Source organism: Heteronotia binoei, chromosome 19 (genome assembly GCF_032191835.1).
Source record: "Heteronotia binoei isolate CCM8104 ecotype False Entrance Well chromosome 19, APGP_CSIRO_Hbin_v1, whole genome shotgun sequence".
NCBI lineage: Eukaryota > Metazoa > Chordata > Lepidosauria > Squamata > Gekkonidae > Heteronotia > Heteronotia binoei.
This window is the reverse complement of record NC_083241.1, coordinates 1,502,692-1,526,046: the sequence shown is the minus strand read 5'-3', so window position 1 is coordinate 1,526,046 and position 23,355 is coordinate 1,502,692. Positions and strand designations below refer to the sequence as shown.

General features: G+C 54.1%; 1 protein-coding gene and 1 non-coding gene across 5 annotated transcripts in view; one reads left to right on the top strand and one right to left on the bottom strand.

Annotated features, from left to right (window-relative positions):
* The window catches only part of TLE3 (TLE family member 3, transcriptional corepressor), a 60,220-nt gene extending 39,628 nt beyond the window's left edge, over positions 1-20,592 (bottom strand). For all 4 annotated transcript variants that reach the window (XM_060259878.1, XM_060259879.1, XM_060259880.1 and 1 more), the window contains exons 1-5: positions 20,548-20,592; positions 20,348-20,448; positions 19,069-19,132; positions 16,467-16,511; positions 1,169-1,231 (exon numbers count right to left, since the gene is read on the bottom strand). In XM_060259878.1, coding sequence (XP_060115861.1) covers positions 1,169-1,231; positions 16,467-16,511; positions 19,069-19,132; positions 20,348-20,448; positions 20,548-20,571 — 297 coding nt within the window. In that variant the 5' untranslated portion in view covers positions 20,572-20,592. The remainder of the gene's footprint in view (positions 1-1,168; positions 1,232-16,466; positions 16,512-19,068; positions 19,133-20,347; positions 20,449-20,547) is intronic.
* Positions 11,557-11,631, top strand: TRNAT-CGU (transfer RNA threonine (anticodon CGU)). Its single transcript has one exon. It is a non-coding gene; the product is annotated as a tRNA-Thr (tRNA).
* Positions 20,593-23,355: the final 2,763 nt, after the last annotated feature.

The window sequence follows — 23,355 nt, the reverse complement described above, 5'->3', positions numbered from 1 at the left end:
CCAAGTACCAGGAATTCTGTGGCACCCGAAAGACTGAAATTTTTAAAGTGGCACTGCGTTTACGGAATACAATCTCCTCTTTCCAGACTTTTTTTTGAGGGGGGGGCAAATAACTCAGTGGCAGGGCCCCCATTGTGCAAGCCGAAGGTTCCTGAGGACCTCTTGATGTGAGCCAGTGCCTGAAGGTTCTGGGACCAGGCCGGGGAATGCACTGTGGGGCCAGACCCTCTAGCCCACTGGTGTTCAGAATGGGCCATGCCGGAATGGCTGGGTTCAGGCTATGGCAGCCTCACCTATTCAAGGATGCAATCCTGTGCATAGTCACTTGGGAATAAACCCCCTAACCCTGCAGGGACTCACATCTAACCCTGCAAATGGTCAGACTGAAATGCTCTGGCTGTTGGGTTTGGAAAAGCTTTTTCATAGCAAATCTGATTTCAGGTTTTTTTTTATTTAACAAAGGAAATTTCTTCTCTTACTTGCAAAGTATCACAAAATAAGGGCCAAAAAAAAAAAAAGGATGCTTTTTTGCCTTAAAAGGCAATCGCCAAGAGAAAAGGCAACATTTGGGATCTGCTGAGAGCTCCTGCGGAGGACAGGGGGACATCAATGCGTCAACATCACCAAACTACTCCCAGCAGACTTTTAAAATCACTTTCTCCTATGTGGCCACAGCAGCATTTCCATCTGTCTGCTTTCTATGTTTTGGTTTCCCTTTTTTTTTTTTTGGGGGGGGGGGCAAATATTAGAAAATTTGTCAAATCTTAGTGTTCAGGAAAATTCTCACAGGTGGGCTGAGCAATGGAGCCCAGAAGCAAGTATTTGGGGGGGAAGGGAGTAAGAAAGAAAGACCGCGATAAAATTCAGAAGTTCTGGGGCTTCACTCCTGCTCAGAATGAGGCCTACTGGTCTCTGAGGCACCAGAGGGCTCAAAGCTACCTGCTCTTTCCAGGTAAGCACACTCCAGGACTTTGGGGCGGAGGGCAGGTGCAACCTCTTCAAAGGCCACACCACTTGCCTCAAAAGCCACCTGAGCCGGGCTTTCCTGGAGTCTGGATGCGCATCCGAGCAGCGTTCTTCTCGGTGCAAAGCCCTGGCAGCCCGCCACATCCAGCTTTCTCCTCCACCCACGGTCAACGGTCCACATGCCAGCCAAATGGACTCTTACCTCTTGTGAAAGAAAAGGCATAATCTGGGCGAGAATCGTGTTCAGCCTTTTAGCGATCTCTGTCTGGAAGGGAGAGAAAGAGAGAGGTCATTTAGCATCACCCCAGGCGGCACAATTGAGAAGACACGCAGAGAGCCAGGATGTGACCTGGAAGGCGGAACAGATGGGTTTCCTGCTAAAAGACCCGACAAAGGCTGCAACCCAGAACTGAAGGATGGGGATTGAAACAGTTGCCCCCTCCCCAAATTCTGCAGGCCTGGGGTGTCTAAAGGAGACAATGAAAGGGGGTTCAAAATGTGATCAGGAAATCCAGCAAGTCTCCAAAGAAGGGGTGGCCAAACTTGCTTACTATCAGAGCCACATAGAATAAAAGCCAGGTTTGAGAGCAACAAGACAAGAACAAATATCACACACGTCTTTATTAAAACTCTTAATACTTTCTTTGCACAGCAAGATAAAACACATATGCATGCACTTTACAACATGACCATGCTAGAAGACGACTTTTTAAAAAAACTAAAGCTGGAAATAACAGTCCCCATAAGACCAACATAGGGAAAGGTTAAGGAATTATTTTTTGCCAGGAAACACACATGTACCAGATAAATCAGTGACCACTGTTTGCATCATTATGCATCTCTCTTTGCCTCGACACCAAAGTTAGTAAATAGAGCTCCAACAAGAGCTATGAAACTAAGGGGGAACCCTGCACCACCCTTTTTAATTCCATCCCTCCTTCCAGTGGTTCCCTCAGCTCTTGCGCTCTCTTCTCTTCTCTAGGTCTCCAGGTAACATCTGTGGCGGTAGAGAAGAGCTTGCAAGCCTGCCTATTTCCCCCCCCTTCCCTGCTTCACAAATGGCGGAAATAGTTGCCTACCAATGGGTCAGCATTCAGAGCAGGGGTGGCTGAACTTGCTTAATGTAAGAGCCACATAGAATAAATGTCAGATGTTTGAGAGGCATAGCGGCGGAAGACTGACGGAATAAAGGAAGGAATGAAGGAAGGAAGGGGAGAGGTGGAAAGAAAGCAATTTTAATTTTCAATGCATTCTCCAAGCCACCAGCTAGCTTGACTTGGAGAAGTGATTTAAAGAGCCAAATGCCTTCTTCAAGCTGGCTGACAGGGCGGTGGGGGCTTCAAGATCCACATAATATGTATGAAAGAGCCACAGGTGCCTCCCAAGTCACAGTTTGGCCACCCCTGATTCAGAGGGGCTGAAGTTCCAACGCTACACATTTACTTGAGAGTAAGTCCACATTAAGATGATGAAGAAGATGATATTGGATTTATATCCCGCCCTCCACTCCGAAGAGTCTCAGAGCGGCTCACAATCTCCTTTCCCTTCCTCGCCCACAACAGACACCCTGTGAGGTAGATGAAGATATTGGATTTATATCCCGCCCTCCACTCCGAAGAGTCTCAGAGCGGCTCACAATCTCCTTTCCCTCCCCCCCCCACAACAGACACCCTGTGAGGTAGATGAAGATATTGGATTTATATCCCGCCCTCCACTCCGAAGAGTCTCAGAGCGGCTCACAATCTCCTTTCCCTTCCTCCCCCACAACAGACACCCTGTGAGGTAGATGAAGATATTGGATTTATATCCCGCCCTCCACTCCGAAGAGTCTCAGAGTGGCTCACAATCTCCTTTCCCTTCCTCCCCCACAACAGACACCCTGTGAGGTAGATGAAGATATTGGATTTATATCCCGCCCTCCACTCCGAAGAGTCTCAGAGCGGCTCACAATCTCCTTTCCCTTCCTCCCCCACAACAGACACCCTGTGAGGTAGATGAAGATATTGGATTTATATCCCGCCCTCCACTCCGAAGAGTCTCAGAGCGGCTCACAATCTCCTTCCCCCCCCCCCCCACAACAGACACCCTGTGAGGTAATGAAGATATTGGATTTACATCCCGCCCTCCACTCCGAAGAGTCTCAGAGCGGCTCACAATCTCCTTTCCCTTCCTCCCCCACAACAGACACCCTGTGAGGTGGGTGGGGCTGAGAGGGCTCACAGCAGCTGCCCTTTCAAGGACAACCCCTGCCAGAGCTCTGGCTGACCCAAGGCCATTCCAGCAGCTGCAAGTGGAGGAGGAGTGGGGAATCAAACCCAGTTCTCCCAGATAAGAGTCTGCACACTTAACCACTACACCAAACTGGCTCTCCTCGACCTTTGGGAGCCACACAATATGTGTGAAAGAGCCACGTGCGGCTTCCAAGCCACAATTTGGACACCCCTGGTTTAAACCAAACCAGAATGGCTAGCAAACCCTGGACATGGCTATTCTATACAGTGAGTGAGAAAGGAAAGGGTGGCTGTGTCCATTTTAGAGAAGCCCACGAAACAAGAGAAGATGAAATGATCTCGTGGATGGCCCCCACAAGATGGCTCTGTGGCAGAGCACAATTCTGGCACCTCCAGTTTTTTTTTTAAAAAACTGCACATACGGGGAAAACTTCGCAAAGTCCGGCCAGAGATTCTGGGATCAACAAGCAATGCTCCATGCTTGGCTGTTCTGGGCCTTCACAGTACCCCACAAGTCCGAGAATCTCTGCTTCGTTTTACAAAAAGAAACCAAGTTTCCATCCTTCAAAGTCCCCCACCTCCCATGAGACTGGAAATCCATGGCCGATATCTGGGGAAGTCTCCAGAGCCACAATTTCAACAGCTCAGGGCCTCTGGGCCCTGGAGGTTTGCGCCCAGCGACTGATGCAGAATATACAGCTACTGCTCACTCAGGACACCACCTGTGTTGTCATCAAGCGGAACACAAGAGCTACAGAAAGTTCTTCTTTGCGGGGTCGACAGACCGCCTGCCCCCGGCCAGGGCGGCTGTTCAAACGGGTGTCCCTTCCAACCTAAGCAAGGTCCACTCCTCGGGGAAGAGGGCCAGAAAGGAGAGCAACAATGGAGGGAACGGCTGAAGCCACACACCGGAACGGGGTCAAACCCTCCCAAAGTTGTGCTTCCGTGTAATACAAAAAAAGCCGGTTCTCAAGCAAGCGAAACGACCCAACCCATTTCTCGCCACAGCCCCATGTGTGGCCACTTTGGCGAGCGATCGCTTTTCCGATGAAAAACTGAAGAAAATTCTCCTCCGTGCCGCCTAGTCGAGTTTGGATGGGAAAAGAAACCGGGAGCACCAATCCAGTGCCGGATTAAACCCTGTGGAGGTCCCTAGGCAGTTAATATCGGGGGGGGGGGCTTGCAAATTATGTCAGTGTCTGAATGCCCACCCCACCACCCACTGCAGCCTGCGGGCACCTTCTTAAAAGCCCCTTTTATTAAGCTGCAGAGAGGACAAACTTGGCGACAACACCAGCAGCAGCCATACCAGGCCAGCTGGGCAAAGAGAGGATCGGTTGCTGGCTGCATGTGCAGGCTGGAAGGGCTGCAAGCAGGGGGGAAACCGGGCGGGGGGGGGAGCCAGCCTGGGGCCCCTAAAAGTGTGGGGGCCCATAGGCCAGTGCCTGCTTGGCCTAATTGTGAATCCGGCTCTGCACCAATCACATGCCAAAACCCGGTCCTGCATCCAGGCTCGGAAAGTTATTTAGAAGTCACATCTACCCATCTCACAGAACGATAGTACTGGTTGCAGAAAACCTGGTGCATGACTGCAACACCCAACTATGGAGATTTCTTTTGGCTATGGGACAAGAGCTGCCGGCTCGCACTCAGACCCAGCTTAAAGATGCCCCCATCTGGCCTCTTCTTCTTTATGTCTCTTCTTCATTTATACCCCCCCCCCAATGTCTGCAGTGGGAACCCAAACATCCGCCTCCCCCTCTCCTGTTTTATCTTCACAACAACCCTGCGAGGTGGCAAGGCTGAGAGCATGTGACTGGTTCGAAGTCGCCCGGCGAGCTTCCACAGCAGAACGGGGATTCCAACCTGGTTTCCCCCCAGATCTTAGAACCTTATTTCACCATCACACCACGCTGGCAGGACAGAGGGAAGAACAAACCGAGAGAGGCAATCAGATTCTGACTCTATGTAGAGGAGGTATTTGTGAATTTCCTGCATTGTGCAAGGGGGTTGGACTAGATGATCCTGGAGGTCCCATCCCGCTCCGTGATTCAGTCTTCTCCATTCCCCAACCCCAATGATTCTGGTAAGAAGCAATTCAGTAAAGAAAATGATGATAATATTGGATTTATATCCCACCCCATACTCTAAATCTCAGAGCAGCTCACAATCTCCTTTACCTTCCCTCCCCCTCACAAGAAACACCCTGCGAGGTGGGTGGGGCTGAGAGGGCTCTCACAGCAGCTGCCCTTTCAAGGACAACCTCTGCCACAGCTATGGCAGACCCAAGACCATTCCAGCAGGTGCAAGTGGAGGAGTGGGGAATCAAACCTGGTTCTCCCAGATAAGAGTTCGCCCACTTCACCACTACACCAAACTGGCTCTCAGATCTACCCTGTGAGGTGGATGGGGCTGAGAGAGCTCTCCCAGAAGTTGCCTTTTCAAGGACAACCTCTGCCAGAGCTATGGCAGATCCAAGACCATTCCAGCAGCTGCAAGTAGAGGAGTGGGGAATCAAACCTGGTTCTCCCAGATAAGAGTTCGCCCACTTCACCACTACACCAAAATGGCTCTCAGATCCACCCTGTGAGGTGGGTGGGGCTGAGAGAGCTCTTGCAGCAGCTGCCCTTTCATGCACAGCTCTGCAAGAGCTATGGCTGAGCCACTTGCACCTGCTGGAATGGCCTTGGGTCAGCCAGAGCTCTCTTATCTGGGAGAACTGGGTTTGATTCCCCACTCCTCCACTTGCAGCTGCTGGAATGGCCTTGGGTCAGCCATAGCTCTTGTAGGAGTTGTCGTTGAAAGGGCATCTTCTGGGAGAGTCCTCTAAGCCCCACCCACCTCACAGGGTATCTGTTCTGGGTGAGGAAGATAAAGGAGATTGTAAGCCCCTCTGAGACGCTGAGATTTGGAATGGAGGGTGGGATATAAATCCAATGACATCTTCTTCTTACATTGTAATATATAATGAAACAATTATACAACTCACGGCCCGGTTGCTAACAAGCCACAGGCTGGTACCGGTCCACGGCCCGGAGCTTGGGGACCCCTGCCCTGGAGGACACAGATGCTTTGGTGGGTGGACTCTGTGGTCCCCCCAGGTTCCACCCCACATCTCCAGAAGTTCCCCAAACTGGATCTGGCAACCGTATCCCCTCATCCACACACACCCCACGGCAGTGGCGTGGGGAGGACCATGGGGCAGGCTGTGGCCTCCCTCTCCCTCCCCTCTCCTCAAGGCCACCGCATGAAAATGCAAGAGGCAAGCACACAACAAGCCAAACTCACAACTGGAAGCCACAGTGGGAGGCCCAAACTGGGTGGGGGGGAGGTTTTGAAACCCAGACAAATGCCCCCCCTCTCCTCCTCAGAAGCCTCCGCCCTAAACGGCCCTTTGTTTTCCCACCAAGGATTTCCGAAGCCAGCCTGGAGAGGAAATGCTGAACAGCGAGGCCAGAGAAACGAAAGCAGCACAACAGCTCAAAGACGCACACAACACAAGGCAAGGAGGGGGTTTTGCTTTTCTGGCAGAACAAGCCCCGTTTAGCCCCTTCCCCCCACCATGGGGGGGAATAACATCTGACTCAATAACCCACGCAGAATCCATTTGTTCATATTTACAAATCTGGTACATTTTTAAAAAAAGAAAATCAGAAATCTCCTTTTTTCCTCCTGGTTAAGCTTTAACAAAGGCCTGCCTTGTCTCACTGGGAGGAGAGAGAGACAGACGGACTCCGGACCCCGTAAAGGAGCATCGCCCCATTCATTCATCGCAGTCAGAGCACCCACCCGCCCACCCTCAATTCGCTCCGGTTTCCACGGCAACCCAACCACCTAATCCCCATTAGAACAATATGCAAATTGCTCTTCAGCCAGACGGCAACTGGCTGTAAAATCATATTACCCAGAGCTGCCTGTGGCCGCCAATCAGATCAGCTCTGCAAATTAACACCGGATCAGAAAAACACCCACAGGCAGATGAGTTTCAGGGCTGGGGAAGGGGGGGAGGAGGAGGCAAAAGAGAGGGGAGAGAGCAGGCTGAACGTTCAGGCCAGACTCCCTTCAAGCCTTCCAGAGGCGAGCACACAAGTGGCATAAAGACATCAGAGGAGCCCTGCTGGGTCAGACCAGGGAGGGTCCATCTAGTCCAGCCTCCTGTCTCACACAGTGGCCAACCAGTTCCTCTGGAGGGCCAACAACAGGGCCCAGACGCCAAGGCCTTCCCCTGAGAAGAACATCAGAAGAGCCCTGCTGGGTCAGACCAGGGAGGGTCCATCTAGTCCAGCCTCCTGTCTCACACAGTGGCCAACCAGTTCCTCTGGAGGGCCAACAACAGGGCCCAGACGCCAAGGCCTTCCCCTGAGAAGAACATCAGAAGAGCCCTGCTGGATCAGACCAGGGAGGGTCCATCTAGTCCAGCCTCCTGACTCACACAGTGGCCAACCAGTTCCTCTGGAGGGCCAACAACAGGGCAGAAAGGCTGAGGCCTTCCCCTGATAAGAACATCAGAAGAGCCCTGCTGGACCAGACCAGGGAGGGTCCATCTAGTCCAGCCTCCTGTCCCACACAGGGGCCAACCAGTTCCTCTGGAGGGCCAACAACAGGGCCCAGACACCAAGGCCTTCCCCTGAGAAGAGCATCAGAAGAGCCCTGCTGGATCAGACCAGGGAGGGTCCATCTAGTCCAGCCTCCTGTCTCACACAGGGGCCAACCAGTTCCTCTGGAGGGCCAACAACAGGGCAGAGAGGCTGAGGCCTTCATCTGAACATCAGAAGAGAAGTGCTGGATCAAACCAGTGGTCCATCTAGCCCAGCCTCCTGTCTCACATTGTTGCCAACCAGTTCCTCTGGAAGGCCAACAACAGGGCAGAGAGGCTGAGGTCTTCCCCCTGAGAAGAACATCAGAACAGCCCTGCTGGATCAGACCAGTGAGGGTCCATCTAGTCCAGTCTCCTGACTCACACAGTGGCCAACCAGTTCCTCTGGAGGGCCAACAACTGGGCAGAGAGGCCGTGGCCTTCCCCTGAAAAGAGCATCAGAAGAGCCCTGCTGGATCAGACCAGGGAGGGTCCATCTAGCCCAGCCTCCTGTCTCACACAGGGGCCAACCAGGGCCCCCTTCTTTGGGGGCTCATATAATTGGACCACCTGGTCCAATCCTTTTGAAACTTAGAGGGTGTTTTGAGGAGAGGTTCCAAATGCTATGCTGAATATTTGGTGCCTCTACCTCAGAGCTACCAGCCCTCGGGGGCACCAGGGCACAATCCAGGCAGGGGGGCACAGCACAAGAGGGTTGAAGCCCTTCCCCTCGTACTGTTTTACTCAACTAAAATGGCCCCAGGTTACACTTAACCCTGGGATAAATCAACAACAGCGTCCCAGAGGCATTTTCAGCTGCAAGAAAGGTTGGGAGAAGATAAACTTCTCCCCCCCCCCCCCAAAAAACTCCTCAGTCTCCACTAAATTGGACTCTCAGCTGACTTTTAAAAAATATATCGCTGCTGTTAAATTCAACCCTCAAAAGCCTCAAGAACAGATTCCAAAGAATCGCAGGAGTAAAAACATCCCTCTGCGCGCCCTGCCTTCCCACCCCCAAACCTTAAGCCTGCCTCCCGGCCAATAAAACCCCACTGCTCCATGCCCAAATCTCAGAGGACAGAATTGCAGACGTGTGACCTGCCACAGCCACCAATCCCACAACAAAGAAAAAACTCTCCATGTAAAACACAATTCTGACTTGTTATGAATCATAGGCATCAAAATGCAAGAAGAGGATCAACACTACTGACATGGTTGATGACTGAATAATTCTTGGCACTACTGGACCTAGAAAATTGCACACAATATACAAGATTGGTCCCTAGAAGAAGAAGATATTGGATTTATATCCCGCCCTCCACTCCGAAGAGTCTCAGAGCGGCTCACAATCTCCTTTACCTTCCTCCCCCACAACAGACACCCTGTGAGGTAGATGAAGATATTGGATTTATATCCCGCCCTCCACTCCAAAGAGTCTCAGAGCGGCTCACAATCTCCTTTGCCTTCCTCCCCCACAACAGACACCCTGTGAGGTGAGTGGGGCTGGAGAGGGCTCTCACAGCAGCTGCCCTTTCAAGGACAACCTCTGCCAGGGCTATGGCTGACCCAAGGCCATGCTAGCAGGTGCAAGTGGAGAAGTGGGGAATCAAACCCGGTTCTCCCAGATAAGAGTCTGCACACTTAACCACTACACCAAACTGGCTCAGAAGAAGGATTAGAGATCCGAAACGGCTTGCAAAGCAGACCGGTTCTCCATTGGACCTTTTTTCTCAAACATTGCACTGAACATAATACAGCGGCTTTGAGCCCCATAAGGCAAGTAGAAGCATCGTGGAACTTATGAGGTTTTAACTTTGTGCACGACGGAGATGCTGCGTACCGTTGTTACGCTTTTTGTATTTTGATACCTATTATTCACAGCAAGTCAGAATTGCGTTTTACACGGAGACTTTTTTCTTTGTTGTGGCTTAGTTTCTCCTCCGCGATCCTGTCGATACTGTGCCGCCCCCCTATCCCAGCAGGTGTTCTCTTGAACACTTTTCCCCCCTCCCTTTTTTGCAGGCCCAGGGAGGCAGAAAAAGCCAAGAACTTCCCCAAGCCGCCACACCACATGGGAGGGAGCGCGTTTGCTTCAAAGTCCCCCGTGTGTTGCAGGGGAACAGACTCGCTTCTACTCCTCCTTTGTAGGAATGGCTGCTTCTAGAAGACTGGATGGAATTCCGGACCCTCTTCCTTTCCGGATTGAAGAGAAACGCTGCTTCTTCTACACAGTCTCCTCCACAGCAAGCCATAAAGGGCTGGAAGAGAGAAACCAGCACAGCTACCCAAGCGCTGCAAGAGCATTTGTTGAAAGCAGAATATTGTCTCTGCGGCCACATGGTCTCCTCCACAGCAAGCCGTAAAAGAGCCGGGAGAGAGAAATCGGCACAGCTACCCAAGTGCTGTGAGAGCGTTTGTTGAAAGCAGAATATTGTCTCTGCGTGCAGATGAAAATAAGGTCCTTGAGCATCCGCAGCTCCCACTCGGGGAGCCGATTAGGGGCACTTCCAGCTGTCTCGCTCTCCGTCAAGGGCTCTCTCCAGCCGGCCTCTCGACGGCATGTTGAAAGCTATTTGCGGCTGCAAATCGTTATTAGCGAGACTGGAGTGTGCTGCCAATGAGAAGGAGGCGCAGGGCGGGGTCCGCTCGTGGCCACAACCCGTCATTACGGATTTACCAACCGCGTAAGGCAAACGAGGCCAGTACCCAAGATTGAAACAATTCAAGAATGCCAAAGCCGGGTGATTCCAGAGGCAGAGGGCACAGGGGCCAGGGAAAGGCGGACCTTCCAGTCGTCTCCGAAAGGTCTGAGCCGCTGCCTTCAACTCCAGTCTCTTGACCCTCGCTGTGTTGTTGGCGGCAAAGCAAGTCTCTCTTGCGAATCACCCCTCCGGATTGAAGAGAAGTTCCACCATTGCCTCAGCGAGGAATCCTTCCAGAGTGGCTCCCAAAATCTCAATCCCATCCACGGCTGCTTTCTGAGACATCTCCCTTCATCTGCTACTGCATTTCCTGCAACACCGTTTACATCCAGAAGAAAGGCCATTCTGTGTGAGTCACGGAGATCCAGGTCTCACTGTATCCCAAATCCAAGAGTTTTGGTCGCTCCACGTGGACAGAACCGCTCGAGGGACACCAGATCTACTGAACATCTTCACACTGCACTCCAGCTTTGGGACCCCTGGATCCCAGATTCCTGAAGATCCCCAAAGAACAGCCCAGCAAGCCAAAGATCAAAAGCAGCCCAGGAGGGGGCTGAGCCACCAGGAGGACTCCTCGCAAGTAACATAACTCCCCTCTGGAAACTCTGCAAAAGACAGGCTCGCACTGATTTGCCTGTAATGTGGGCAGGCGGGTGTCTCTTTATGGCAACCTCCTATGCCTTTACCACAAACACTCGTCTGCCGCTGCAGCCCCCAAGACGGCTCCATCGGCTTACCGACAAAAGTCCACGAGTGAGCTCAGATGCACAGGCCACAAAAGTACAGGCCCCATTCGAGCCTTCCAGGGTGGCAAATGCAAAATGTTTGCACCACAATGAGCAGCTGGGACTTATCTGGGAAACTGCAGAAAGAGGGGAAAGGAGGGTGGGTGGGTGGGGAAGCCCCTTGCCTGGAGACTGCCTTAGCAGAGTTTCTGCCACCAAGTCCTATGTTTAAAAAGGCGGCAGCACATCTGAAGCCATCCTTGGAGATGTACCATGGATCTGAAAGAAGGCCCTCCCCCAGCTAATGGCAAGCTCTTCCATATATGCTTAAAAAGAATAGCTATGTGCATCTTGCGGGAGGGACTGTAGCTCAGTGGTAAAGCATCTGCTTCGTAAGCAGAAGGTCCGAGGTTCAATCCCCGGCATCTCCAACTAAAAAAACCCTGGAGAGCCGCTGCCAGTCTGAGTAGACAAGACTGACTTTGATGGACCCAGGGGGGGTCTGATTCAGTAGAAGGCAGCTTCATATGTTCATATGTCTAAGAGGAGGGATGGTGGCTCAGTGGTAGAGCATCTGCTTGGGAAGCAGAAGGTCCCAGGTTCAATCCCCGGCATCTCCAACTAGAAAGGGTCCAGGCAAATAGGCATAAAAACCTCAGCTTGAGACCCTGGAGAGCCATGAATGGGGCTGTGGCTCAGTGGTAGAGCATCTACTTGGTAAGCAGAAGGTCCCAGGTTCAATCCCCAGCATCTCCAACTAGAAAGGGTCCAGGCAAGGAGGTGCGGAAAACCTCCTCTGGAGAGCCGCTGCCAGTCTGAGTAGACAATACTGACTTTGAGGGACCATGAGGGGTCTGATTCAGTAGAAGGCAGCTTCAGGTGTTCACATATGTATATTCATCTTTGGAGGTTGGAAGCAATTTGACGGCACTTCACACACAAACACACAAACAGCCACCCCTCTCTCTGTCGCTCTATCAGCGCGGCTGGAACCTGACAAAGACTCCCGTGAGCTCTCTGGTACGTTAGAATCACAAACACCTACATTACACCGAGGAGGAAGCCGCAACCAAGCCCGGCCTCCCCCTCTCCCCGCTTCGCTGCGCCGCCGAAACAAGCAACTGCCGTTTGCGCGTCACGGTTTGGGATCCGTTCTCAAAGCGTGCTCTTATTTCTGAGCTGCAAGAGAGCTCTGCACACGCCACCTCCCTCAAAGGCGCGTCGCGTCTGTAAACATGCAAAAACCAAGCCTCTGTTTACTCCCGCGTTCTGCTGGCTGCGCTCAGGCCGCACTGCCCCCCCAACGCCACCCAAGAGTGCTACCGGGTATTTGGCTAGAGAAGGTCACAACATTTGCAAAACATTCCCCGCCTTCTTGTTGTGTGCACGAGCTTCAGGCCTTTGACACAGGTATGCATGACTGAGTGTCACCCTGGCCCTCTCCCGCTGTCAAGCACAGAAGCAAACATCTTGCCACCAAGGAAGCGCTGGGCCAGGCTCTCAAAACCCGAGCACCAGCCTCAGCAGCCAAAGATGCCATGTTATCTAGCTGTGCTTGCCCCCCCTCCCTCCATGATCTTGAGATATCCTCCCAGAATTCACACACTAGCAGCTGACAAACTAGATGATATTGGATTTATATCCCACCCTCCACTCTGAGTCTCAGCATCTCAGAGCAGCTCACAATCTCCTTTATCTTTCTCCCCTGCAAGTACTGCTTCACCCAAAAGGAGATTAACATGTGGAATTCACTGCCACAGGAGGTGGCGACTACAAGCATAGCCAGCTTTAAGAGGGGATTGGATAAAAAAATGAAGCAGAGGTCCATCAGTGGCTATTAGCCACAGTATATATACACATGTGTGAGTGTTTGTGTGTGTGTGTATGTGTGTGTGTGTGTGTATATATATATATACACACACACACACACACATATTGGCCACTGTGACACAGAGTGTTGGACTGGATGGGCCACTGGCCTGATCCAACATGGCTTCTCTTATGTCCTTATGTGACACAGAGTGTTGGACTGGATGGGCCACTGGCCTGATCCAGCAGGGCTTCTCTTATGTGACACAGAGTGTTGGACTGGATGGGCCACTGGCCTGATCCAGCAGGGCTTCTCTTATGTTCTTATGTGACACAGAGTGTTGGACTGGATGGGCCATTGGCCTGATCCAGCAGGGCTTCTCTTATGTTCTTATGTGACACAGAGTGTTGGACTGGATGGGCCATTGGCCTGATCCAACTTGGCTTCTCTTCTGTGACACAGAGTGTTGGACTGGATGGGCCATTGGCCTGATCCAACAGGGCTTCTCTTATGTTCTTATGTGACACAGAGTGTTGGACTGGATGGGCCACTGGCCTGATCCAACAGGGCTTCTCTTATGTTCTTATGTGACACAGAGTGTTGGACTGGAGGGGCCATTGGCCTGATCCAACAGGGCTTCTCTTATGTCCTTATGGGACACAGAGTGTTGGACTGGAGGGGCCATTGGCCTGATCCAATAGGGCTTCTCTTATGTGGCACAGGGTGTTGGACTGGATGGGCCATTGGCCTGATCCAACAGGGCTTCTCTTATGTCCTTATGTGACACAGAGTGTTGGACTGGAGGGGCCACTGGCCTGATCCAACAGGGCTTCTCTTATGTCCTTAAGTGACACAGAGTGTTGGACTGGAGGGGCCACTGGCCTGATCCAACATGGCTTCTTTTATGTTCTTATCCTATCACCTCTCAGCCGCCTCCTCTCCAGGCTAAATATCACCAACCTTTCCTCACAGGACTTGGTCTCCAGACCCCTCACCATCTTCGTCGCCCTCCTCTGGAGCCGTTCCACCTTGCCTATATCCTTCTTAAAATCTGGTGCCCAAAACTGAACACAATACCCCAGGTGAGGTCTTACCAGAGCAGAGTACAGAGTGTGTGCGTATGTGCATGTTTGTGTGTCTTTCTCTCTTTGCAACACAACAAGAACCTGCACAGGCTTCTGTCCCGGGGGGGGGGGGGGGGGGGGGGAGACCGCTTTGAAAAACCCCCATAAGAAGAAACTGAAGGCAACTCATCAAGCCAGATCTGGACAGCCACTGCATTCCTTGAAGTTTTCCCGCCATCACGCGCCATAGCCCCAGGCTCCCGGGGAGGTTTCGGCTTATCGAGAGAGATGGATCACCCTTCTCAAAGCGGCTCAGCTTGTCTGTGCCCTCGGGCTGGGGCGGAGGAGATGAAGGAGAGCAGAGCTGGTGTTACCAGGGCGCGTCCCCGGAAAGGAGAGAGTTAATTCTTGGCAAGCTCACCCCCCCTCTGCCAAGGAGCACTGCAATGCCAGGGCTTGGCATACAAGAAAAGAAGCTAGCACAGAAAAAAATCACATCCTACCTTTCCTTGTATGGGCCTAAACGAGGACACACCTTGAGGGGTGTCAGAGCCGGGCTATCAGGAGGCTGACGCTTAGTGCATCCAAGTGTGCATTTAGGATATGCCCAGAACACGGGAGATTGCAGGGGTGGCCAAACTGTGGCTCAGGAGCCACATGTGGCTCTTTCACACATATTGTGCGGCTCTCAAAGCTGCTGGCTGGCTTGGAGAAAATATCTGTCTCCAAGCCAAGCCAGCTGACAGCTTGGAGGATATATTTAAAGTTCACGTTGCTGTCTTTCCACCTCCCTCTCCCTCACCCCCCTCTATTTGCCTTCCTTCCTTCCAACATCTGACGTTCACGTCTTGCAGCTCTCAAACATCAGACATTTATTCTATGCGGCTCTTACGTTAAGCAAGTTTGGCCACCCCTGGGTTGGAGCATTGGGCCTCATTCGGTCTAAGCAAACTTATAGGTGCAACCACGACTGTGTACTTTGGAGTTCATACCATCAGGTCGCTGTGCTTAGGGGACTGGCAATTCTCAAAACAGATGCGAACCACTCTAGAAACCTCTTTTTACACTAACACTGCCTCCACCTTCCTAGCCCACTTTCTGAGACCGAAGCCCAACTAATTTTTTTTTTTAATGAAGATGTTAGCACTCCTAAATCATGGCAGCTTCCTTGTGCGGACTCACTGGGCCAAGCGGCGAGCGCAAAACTTCCATGTGCCGGGGGGGGGGGGGTGGTTCTTCCAGCCACGGGTTCCCCTGCTACAGTGTCAGAAGCCACAAGCCACACCAGCACCGATGCAGTAAATGCACCTACACCGCACAGGGGACAAGGGTAAGCGACAGATCAAACTGAAGCTGCACACTGCCAGCGCTTCACTCAACAAACTCAACCGCGAAATATCCCCGTGCCCAGCTTTCAAAGACCAAAAAACGCAGTGCTGAGCTGCCAGACGCAAAGAAAAGCAATTTGAGGCATCGAACCTACTCAAAGGCTCTGTGCCCTGACTCTCTGCCCAATGGAGATCCCCGAAGAATAGCCTACATAATTTTCCTCTCCTCTGTTTCGTCCGCACAACGCTCTTGTGAGGGAGACTAGGCTGACAGGGCGTGGCTGGCCCAAGGTCACCCAGAAAGTTTCTGTGGCAGAATGGAGATCTGAATTCAAGTATCTCTGATCCTAGTTGAGAGGTGACCAAACTCACTTAACGTTAGAGCCGCAAGACATGAACATCCGGTGTTTGAGAGCCACAAGACACAAATATCAGAAGTTTGAGAGCTGCAAGACGAAGCAAGGAAGGAAGGTAGGTAGGTGGGGGAGGGAGGGATGAGGAAGAGAGAGGTGGAAAGAAAGCAACTTTAACTGCATTCACAAGCTGCCAGATGGGTTTGCCTTGGAGAAGTGATTTAAAGGGACAAATACCTTCTCCAAGAAAGCCAATGGGGTGGTGGGGGCTTCAAGAGTCACACAATGTGCGTGAAAGAGTCACAGTGCAATATCCTAACCACGCCACACCAAATCTCGTTTTTCCATTGAATACACAGCCCACTCCATCTCTTACCATTTTTGCCACTTTTGAATTAATTACATATTTTACATTACCTCCAAAGGCGTATGCAAAGAAAGCATTCCAACGCAGTCATAACAAACAAAACAAAACACAGAACTGCCTAAATCACAAATAACATTTCCAAAGATTAAAATTACACTTCCGAATTCGGTGGGAGAGAAAAAGCGTCTCATCAGAGCACGAAAAACCAGGTCACGTTTCCATTCCTGCGAACAGAATTTTTTTTTTTAAACAAAAAATAAAATAACCGGTTCTAGAATAACCGCTGGGAAGAAGGAGAGACGGAGTCACATGCACACACATCTTTTAAAATGAAGAACACTTACCTGCTTGTGCATTTCTATGTTCAAACCGTAAGACATTTCGTAGTACTGTAAACACAACACAAAAACAAGAAACTATTTGTTAACCACACAAGCGAGACGTTGACGCTCGCATCCCCACCCTCGTGTCTGCACTCAACATTCAGGTGCACAAAATCCAGATTCCTAACAGCTCCCGGCTAATAGCCAGAGGAAAAGCAGCCCTGCCTGCTTGACATATGTCTCTTTAACAAGATGATGTTTTGACACCTGCCCTCCCAAAAGCTGCTTAGGAGAGCCAAATAAGATGTGGGAGGCAAGCAGTTTCCTGGGCCCAGAGGACCCGCAGAAGCATCCTTAGCCAAGGTTCTTGCGTGTCACCATCCCACCCCCGTCCAAATAGCTCAGGGCCTACTGAGCCGTTCAGCTCTGTACTCCAGCCCCGAGTTCAAGACTTACTGCCAGCTGCAACTGAGTTGGGATTAAGCGGACAGCTTCACTCCGCACGTTAATTACAAGCTCCAGACTCGCTCGGATCTCTCCTCTGCTGGGATTTTGCTAAGCGACGGACGCCAACCAGGGGCAAAACCTCCAAAGACGGAGGGGCAGATGCTCCGTGCTTCCAAGCCGCACGTGGGTCCCTGGCCCCAAGCCTCAGTCCTACGCCCCCTTACTCTGAAGGTAAGACCCTAAATTTAGCGGCGTCTCCTTCCCAAACTGCACAGGCCTCAAGGAGAGCTTAAAAGGCAGAAATGCTTGAAACCAAATAAACGCTCACAAAGGCAGGTCACCCTATCAGTCTGAAGCAGCACAACAAGGTTTGGACTCCACCGGCACCTTTAAGACCAAATGAGTTTTATTCTGGGCATATAAACTTTCGAAGAAAAATATGATATTGGATTTAAATCCCACCCTATACTCTGAATCTCAGAGTGGTCACAATCTCCTTTACCTCCCCCCCCCACCCAAACACACACACACCAGACACCCTATGAGGTGGGTGGGGCTGAGAGAGTTTTGACAGCAGTTACCCTTTCAAGGACAACTCCTATGAGAGCTATGGCTAACCCAAGTGGAGCTGCAGCTGCAAGTGGAGGAGGGGGGAATCAAACCCGGTTCTCCCAGATAAGAGCTCTGGCTGACCCAAGGGCATTCCAGCAGCTGCAAGTGGAGGAGGGGGGAATCAAACCCTGTTCTTCCAGATAAGAGTTCGCACACTCTTACCACTACACCAAACTACACCAATATGGTGGCCTTTCTAGAATGTGTGGGAAAGGAACACCTTTCAAGGACAACTCCTACAAGAGCTATGGCTGACCCAAGGCCATTCCAAAAGCTGCAAGTGGAGAATCAAACCCGGTTCTCAGTCCGCACATTCTTACCACTGCACCAAACCGGCCCTGGTTTGCAAGTGCATGAAAGCTTACACCCAGAATAAAACTTGGTTGGTCTTAAAGGTACCGCTGGACTCGGTTCTGGGTCAGACACCAGTAAAGATCCACCTGCTCCGTTTCTGCAAGGGCCCTCCCATCCCCCCCAACCCCAGCACTAAACCGGGAGAGGATCTGGGGGAGGGGCACTGCACAGCCTTTGGGTGTTGTGAGAAGCAGAGAGGCTTTTGGGAGGGGGAGTTTAACCGTCCTCAGCCACAACCCAAATGTTTGGGGCGGCCAAAAGTAGAAGAGGAAGACGAGCGCCCAGCAAAAAAAATTAAAATTGGGGGCACTGAAAACCCTTCTAATTTGGCACACCGGCCCCTGTTCCCTCTCAGCCAGCATCATCACAAGGCGCACACAGAGCCTGGAGCAGAGATGGAAAAGCCAGAACCGCAGAAGAGGGACCATCGCCAAGAGCCACTGGGGCGAGGTGGGCAAAGACCACGGGGCCACTGCAGCAATTAAGCTTTTACGCAACCACCGGGCCATAATTTCCACTGGCAGTGTTGACGGCAGAGGCCTGCATTAACTCTTGCGCTTGCAGGCTGTACAGAGCGGCTCCGGACTCTCTGGGAGTTTCCCCAGGAAGAAAAGTCTGCACCTGGGAAGGGCTCAGTAAAGAAAACGCATTCTTGCGCTTCGTGTCAACATGGAAACTGTGGGTGTTCCCCAGACGCTGGAAATCCACCGCAGGGCAAATTGTCTAGGGAGACCCGAGCTCAGAGCCCCACAAAGGACCAGGGAAGAAGGAATGCCCCAGGGCATCTCACGGCTCACATCACCCCCAGAAGTCCCTGGAGAGAAGCATTCACTTTGGCGCTGCTGAAGAGGGGAATGCCCAGCAAGTTGTCAAGCTCTGTGGGTTTCTTTTTAAGGCCAATTCGGACATCACCGTACGGGACTCTTTCCAGCTAAGCGTGTGGGGCACTGCCCAAAACCTGCTAGAGCCAGACCACCCAAACAACAAAGCCAGAGCGAACCGCGGCGTGCCCGCAAGCCCCGCCCCAAAACATTCAGGCAGGTTTCATGAGGCTGTTCCCAAAGCAGCTCTGCAAACTGCCCCTCCGCATTCCCACCCCCCCTTACAAAACCACTCCTCCTCCCCCCCCCCTGCCGCAACTCCAGGATGTCCTCGTGCTACTGCCAAACCCCAGAGGCAAGAATGCGAGCGAGCCGCGGAAGTCTCTTACCATCACGTAATGGCGTTGCATTTCTGTCTTTTCGTTTGCAAGCTTATCGTATTCCACTTTAAGACTAGAAAGGAAAGAGCGTACATCAGAGAGCCTGTCGCATTTCACAGATCCTTCAAGCACAGACACAAATGCAGCAATTAGCAGAGTGGGGGGGGGGAGGAGGGAAGAAGCCTTTCCAGCTCTTCCCTTCGAGTCCACTTGCATCTTCTCCAAGATTTCTGCACATGCTCCGAGATTTCTGCACTGACTTCCTCCCCCACCCGGCCAGTTTTACACTGATGGCAGCACGGAAAACAGGTTCAGGGAGCCAGGGCCTGGGGAGAAGCTGCTCCAATTAAGCCCTCGTTAACAGCGATGAGATTTCACACGCTAGACTGTCAGAACTTCTTACAGGTCCCAAGCTACACCCAGCAATTTGTCCCAGCCGCAACAGCACAAACCCGTCCACTCCTTCCTTCACCCGAAGCTGGGGCTCTGTTTCAAAGGGAGAAGGAGCCGCCATTTCAAAACAACCACCTTTCCTTCGCTTCATCAGTCCTGTATGAATTGCAACCCGGAACTCCCAGAGGGATAGTCTTGAAAAGCCTCAAAAATACAACCTTCAGAAAAGTTAGCCAGGTTATGGGACTCGGAGAAAAGATCAGCCAGCAGCTTGACTCCTCTGAGCATGCACAAAGCGCTGTGGCAGGCCCAGGGCCTGCTACTGGAAAAGGCTAGGGCAGCTTCTGGGCATTTCCTGTTCCTCCGGCACTTCCTGTCTGGGAGGAAGGGGATTTGTTTCTAGCTTGACCTCCTCTGAGCATGCACAGAGCGCTGTGGTAGGGCCAGAGCCTGCTACTGGAGAAGGGTAGGGCAGCTGCTGGGCATTTCCTGTTCCTCTGGCACTTCCCGTCTGGGAGGAAGGGGATTTGTTTCTAGCTTGACCTCCTCTGAGCATGCACAGAGCGCTGTGGTAGGGCCAGAGCCTGCTACTGGAGAAGGGTAGGGCAGCTTCTGGGCATTTCCTGTTCCTCTGGCACTTCCCGTCTGGGAGGGAGGAAGGGGAGCTGCTCGTAACTAGGAAACGCGGATCCGGACGGGGCGCCCTTCCCTGCTTCGAAGAATTCGGCCTCGGAACGAAACCAGCTGAGCTGGAAGGCGGGGGGGGGGGGAACACCTCGAAGATCAAAGGCGGTTTCCTTGCCGGGCGAAGGCGGCAGGCGGGGCGCGAAGAAGCAGCGGCTCAAGCCCTTCCCGGAGAACAAAGTGACCTCCCCCCCGCCCCCCCGGGGCTCACCTGTGGTACTGGGCCTGGAGGAACTGGAACTCGTCTTTGATCCGGTCGCAGGATTCGGCCACGGTGAATTTGAAGCCGGGCTGGCCGGGCTGGTGGGGTGCCTGGGGGGGGGGGGGGGCGAGAGAAGCGCCTGGAGTGAAGCCCGCGCCCGACCCGAGCCCCGCCCCTCCCCCCTCCCCCCCCCCCGGGCCGGGACTCACCGGGTGCCGCCCTTGGGGATACATGGCCGGGCCCGGCCGGGACAAAGGCGCGCCTTCACCAGCAGCAGCAGCAGCAGCAGCCAGGGCCGCCGGGGGCTCCAGGCGCCTCCTCCCGGCGCAGCGGCGGCGGCAGCAACGACGACGGCCGGGCTCCCCCCGGATGGCCCCGCCCGGGCATCCTACCTACCACCCGCCCGCCAGCCGAGCGCCCCGGCCGGAACAAGAGCCCCGAGCCCGGCCGGGGAGCTCCGCCGCGGGTCCTTGCAGGCGGGGGCGCCCTCGGGGCGGAGATCGCGGAGGCGGCGGGGCTCGATCGCTCGCTCGCGGGGCCGGGGCGGGCGGGCGAAGCGGGAGCAGAGCGGCGGCGGCGGCGGCCGGAGAAGCGGGGCGTCGAGCAGCCGGAGCGGCCAAAAGACGGGCGAGAGAAAGAAAGACAAGAGACGGGGAGGCGAGCGCAGCCGCCCGCCAATCGCCGCGCCGGGGGCCCACGTGGGGGCCGAGCAGCTCGCCCGCCGATTGGCCGCCCCGGCAGGAGCGGGCGGGGACGGCGCGGCGCCACCTGGCGGCGGGAGCCGGGAGAAGACAAAGTCGCGCCCGGGCCGCCCCTCGCCCCCCCCCCCGCCCGCCCAGGCCTGCAAGCGCCACACGGACGGGGGCAACTGCCTAGGGCGCTGGCCTTCATGGGGCACCACATTGGGTGACTCGGTGACATGAGTAGTGCAGGGGGGCGCCAGAAGGAGCCTCGCCTAGGATGCCAGACAGACTACGGCTGGCCCCGACACCCGTTCCCCCCAGGGGTGCTTTCCACACGGGGGGGGGGGCGCCGGCTCAGCTCTTGCGCGGTTGTTTGGCAGGGCCGTGGGAATGTGGTGGGGGGGGGGGAGGGAGCTCCGGCTGCCCATCGCATCCGCTCGGCGAGGCGGCCCCAGTGAGAAGCCGCAAAGCGAACTGACTCGCGGGCGGCGCTTTCAGCTTTGCCCACGGAGGCCTGGGGGGTGCCTTGCAGGTGGCCGGCACCTGTTGCACCCCCAGGCAGCCTGGGGAGACTGGAGCAGCCCAGCCGGGACGTGCACGACTTCCCGGGCATTGGTTCCAGCTCTCTGTGCCTCAGTTTCCCTCTCGGGCTAAAGAGCAGCCCTTCCGACGGGGCTGCTGGCATGCGGGAGGGGGGGGGTGCTTCTTATTATCCGCCTCTCTTGATCCCGCGAGAAGCTGACCCGATTGCAAGGAGGAGGTTCCCCACCCCAGCAGGGCTCCGACAGATGCACCCCAGGCACCCTCCCGCACAAGCGCCTATTAAGCACAAAATGGCTTCCGTGTTGCCTACGTCACGAGGAGCCCGCCCCGCTCTTACCCCACGTGGGGCCCGCCTGTGCGAGGCAGGGGGCGAGGCCACGCGCGCGAACAGGGTGGGGGGAGAGAGAGTCCCGCTCGGCCAATCGGAGAAGAGCAAAGCCTTCTCTCGGTCCCTATTGGCCAGGAGGGGTCTTAGCTGCCACTCCGGCCGGGGAGCTGTCCATCAAACCCACGCGGGCCCGCCGGAGCCCAGCGCTGACAAATCGGTTGCTTTTCTCAGGCCGGCGCTGGCAAATCCTGCTTGGAAGGGCCGCTTAATTAGCTCTGAATGGCTTCTCCTTCCAGCTCAAACAATCTGTCACTACCATGTGGGAAGAAGAAGAAGAAGAAGGAGCCGCGCAATGGGCCGGGGGGTGGGGGGGTTGGACTGAAGCAGGGCTAAATATCAATTTGATTTCATGCATCAAAGGGAAACCTTTTTTTTACCCCTTGCAAAAAAATAAAAAAAAACCTTGTTTCCCCGGGAAGTAATGAAACGTATCCATTTAAACACAAGTAAAGGTAGGAGTCACGTGGGGCGTGTTTGTGGGAGGGGGGCCCTTTTCCCCTTCCCCCAAAACGACCCTTTGAAGATAGGCATCAAAGGGATGCGTCAAGACGCCGGCGGGGAGGGGGCGGGAGTGCCTCCCCCCCTTCCCTTGGAAATCAGGCGCGGCGGTGGGGGAGGGGAGGAGGCGGAGGAGTGTCGCCGCCGCCGCTCTTTGTTCGCGTGAATTCCAAGCCCGGACAAGCCACGCCCCCTCGCTCCCCGCCTCTAATTGGATACGGCCGAGCTGTTTACGTTCCGGAGGAGAGCGGGACGCCATTGGCTGCCGCGGAACTGCCGGCGATTGGCTGCGGAGCCCAGCCCGGGCGGGGGGGGGCACGTGGGAGCAGGCGCGGATTGACAGCGCGGTCGAGGCGGGACGCGAACTAGCAAGGCGGTGGCGGGAGGGGGAATCCGGCCTGGCACTGCGGAGGCCCCGACCGGGAGGCTGGAAGGGGAGACCCCGGCTCGCTTGCCTCTCAGCTTCGAGCAACGGGTGGGAAAGTCAGCGCCTGGGGCAAAACCGGGCTTTTTCAGGCCTGGCGACTGACTCTTCTGGAGCGGGGGACTCCTCGGGAGAAAGAGGGCCCTTCGACGGGGGCGGCTTCCTCGTGACCAGTTCGGCAGAGGGCAGTGCAGGGAGGGGCCCAGCTCCTCCTTCATTCGCCCCCCCCATGCACCTTTCATAGAATCATCGAGTTGGAAGGGACCTCCAGGGTCATCTAGTCCAACCTCCTGCACCATGCAGGAAACTCACAAAGACCTCCCCCTAAATTCACAGGATCCTCATTGCTGTCAGAGGGCCATCTAGCCTCTGTTTAGAAACCTCCAAGGAAGGAGAGCCCACCACCTCCCAAGGAGGAAGCCTGTTCCACTGAGGAACCGCTCTAACAGTCAGGAAGTTCTTCCTCATGTTGAGCCGGAAA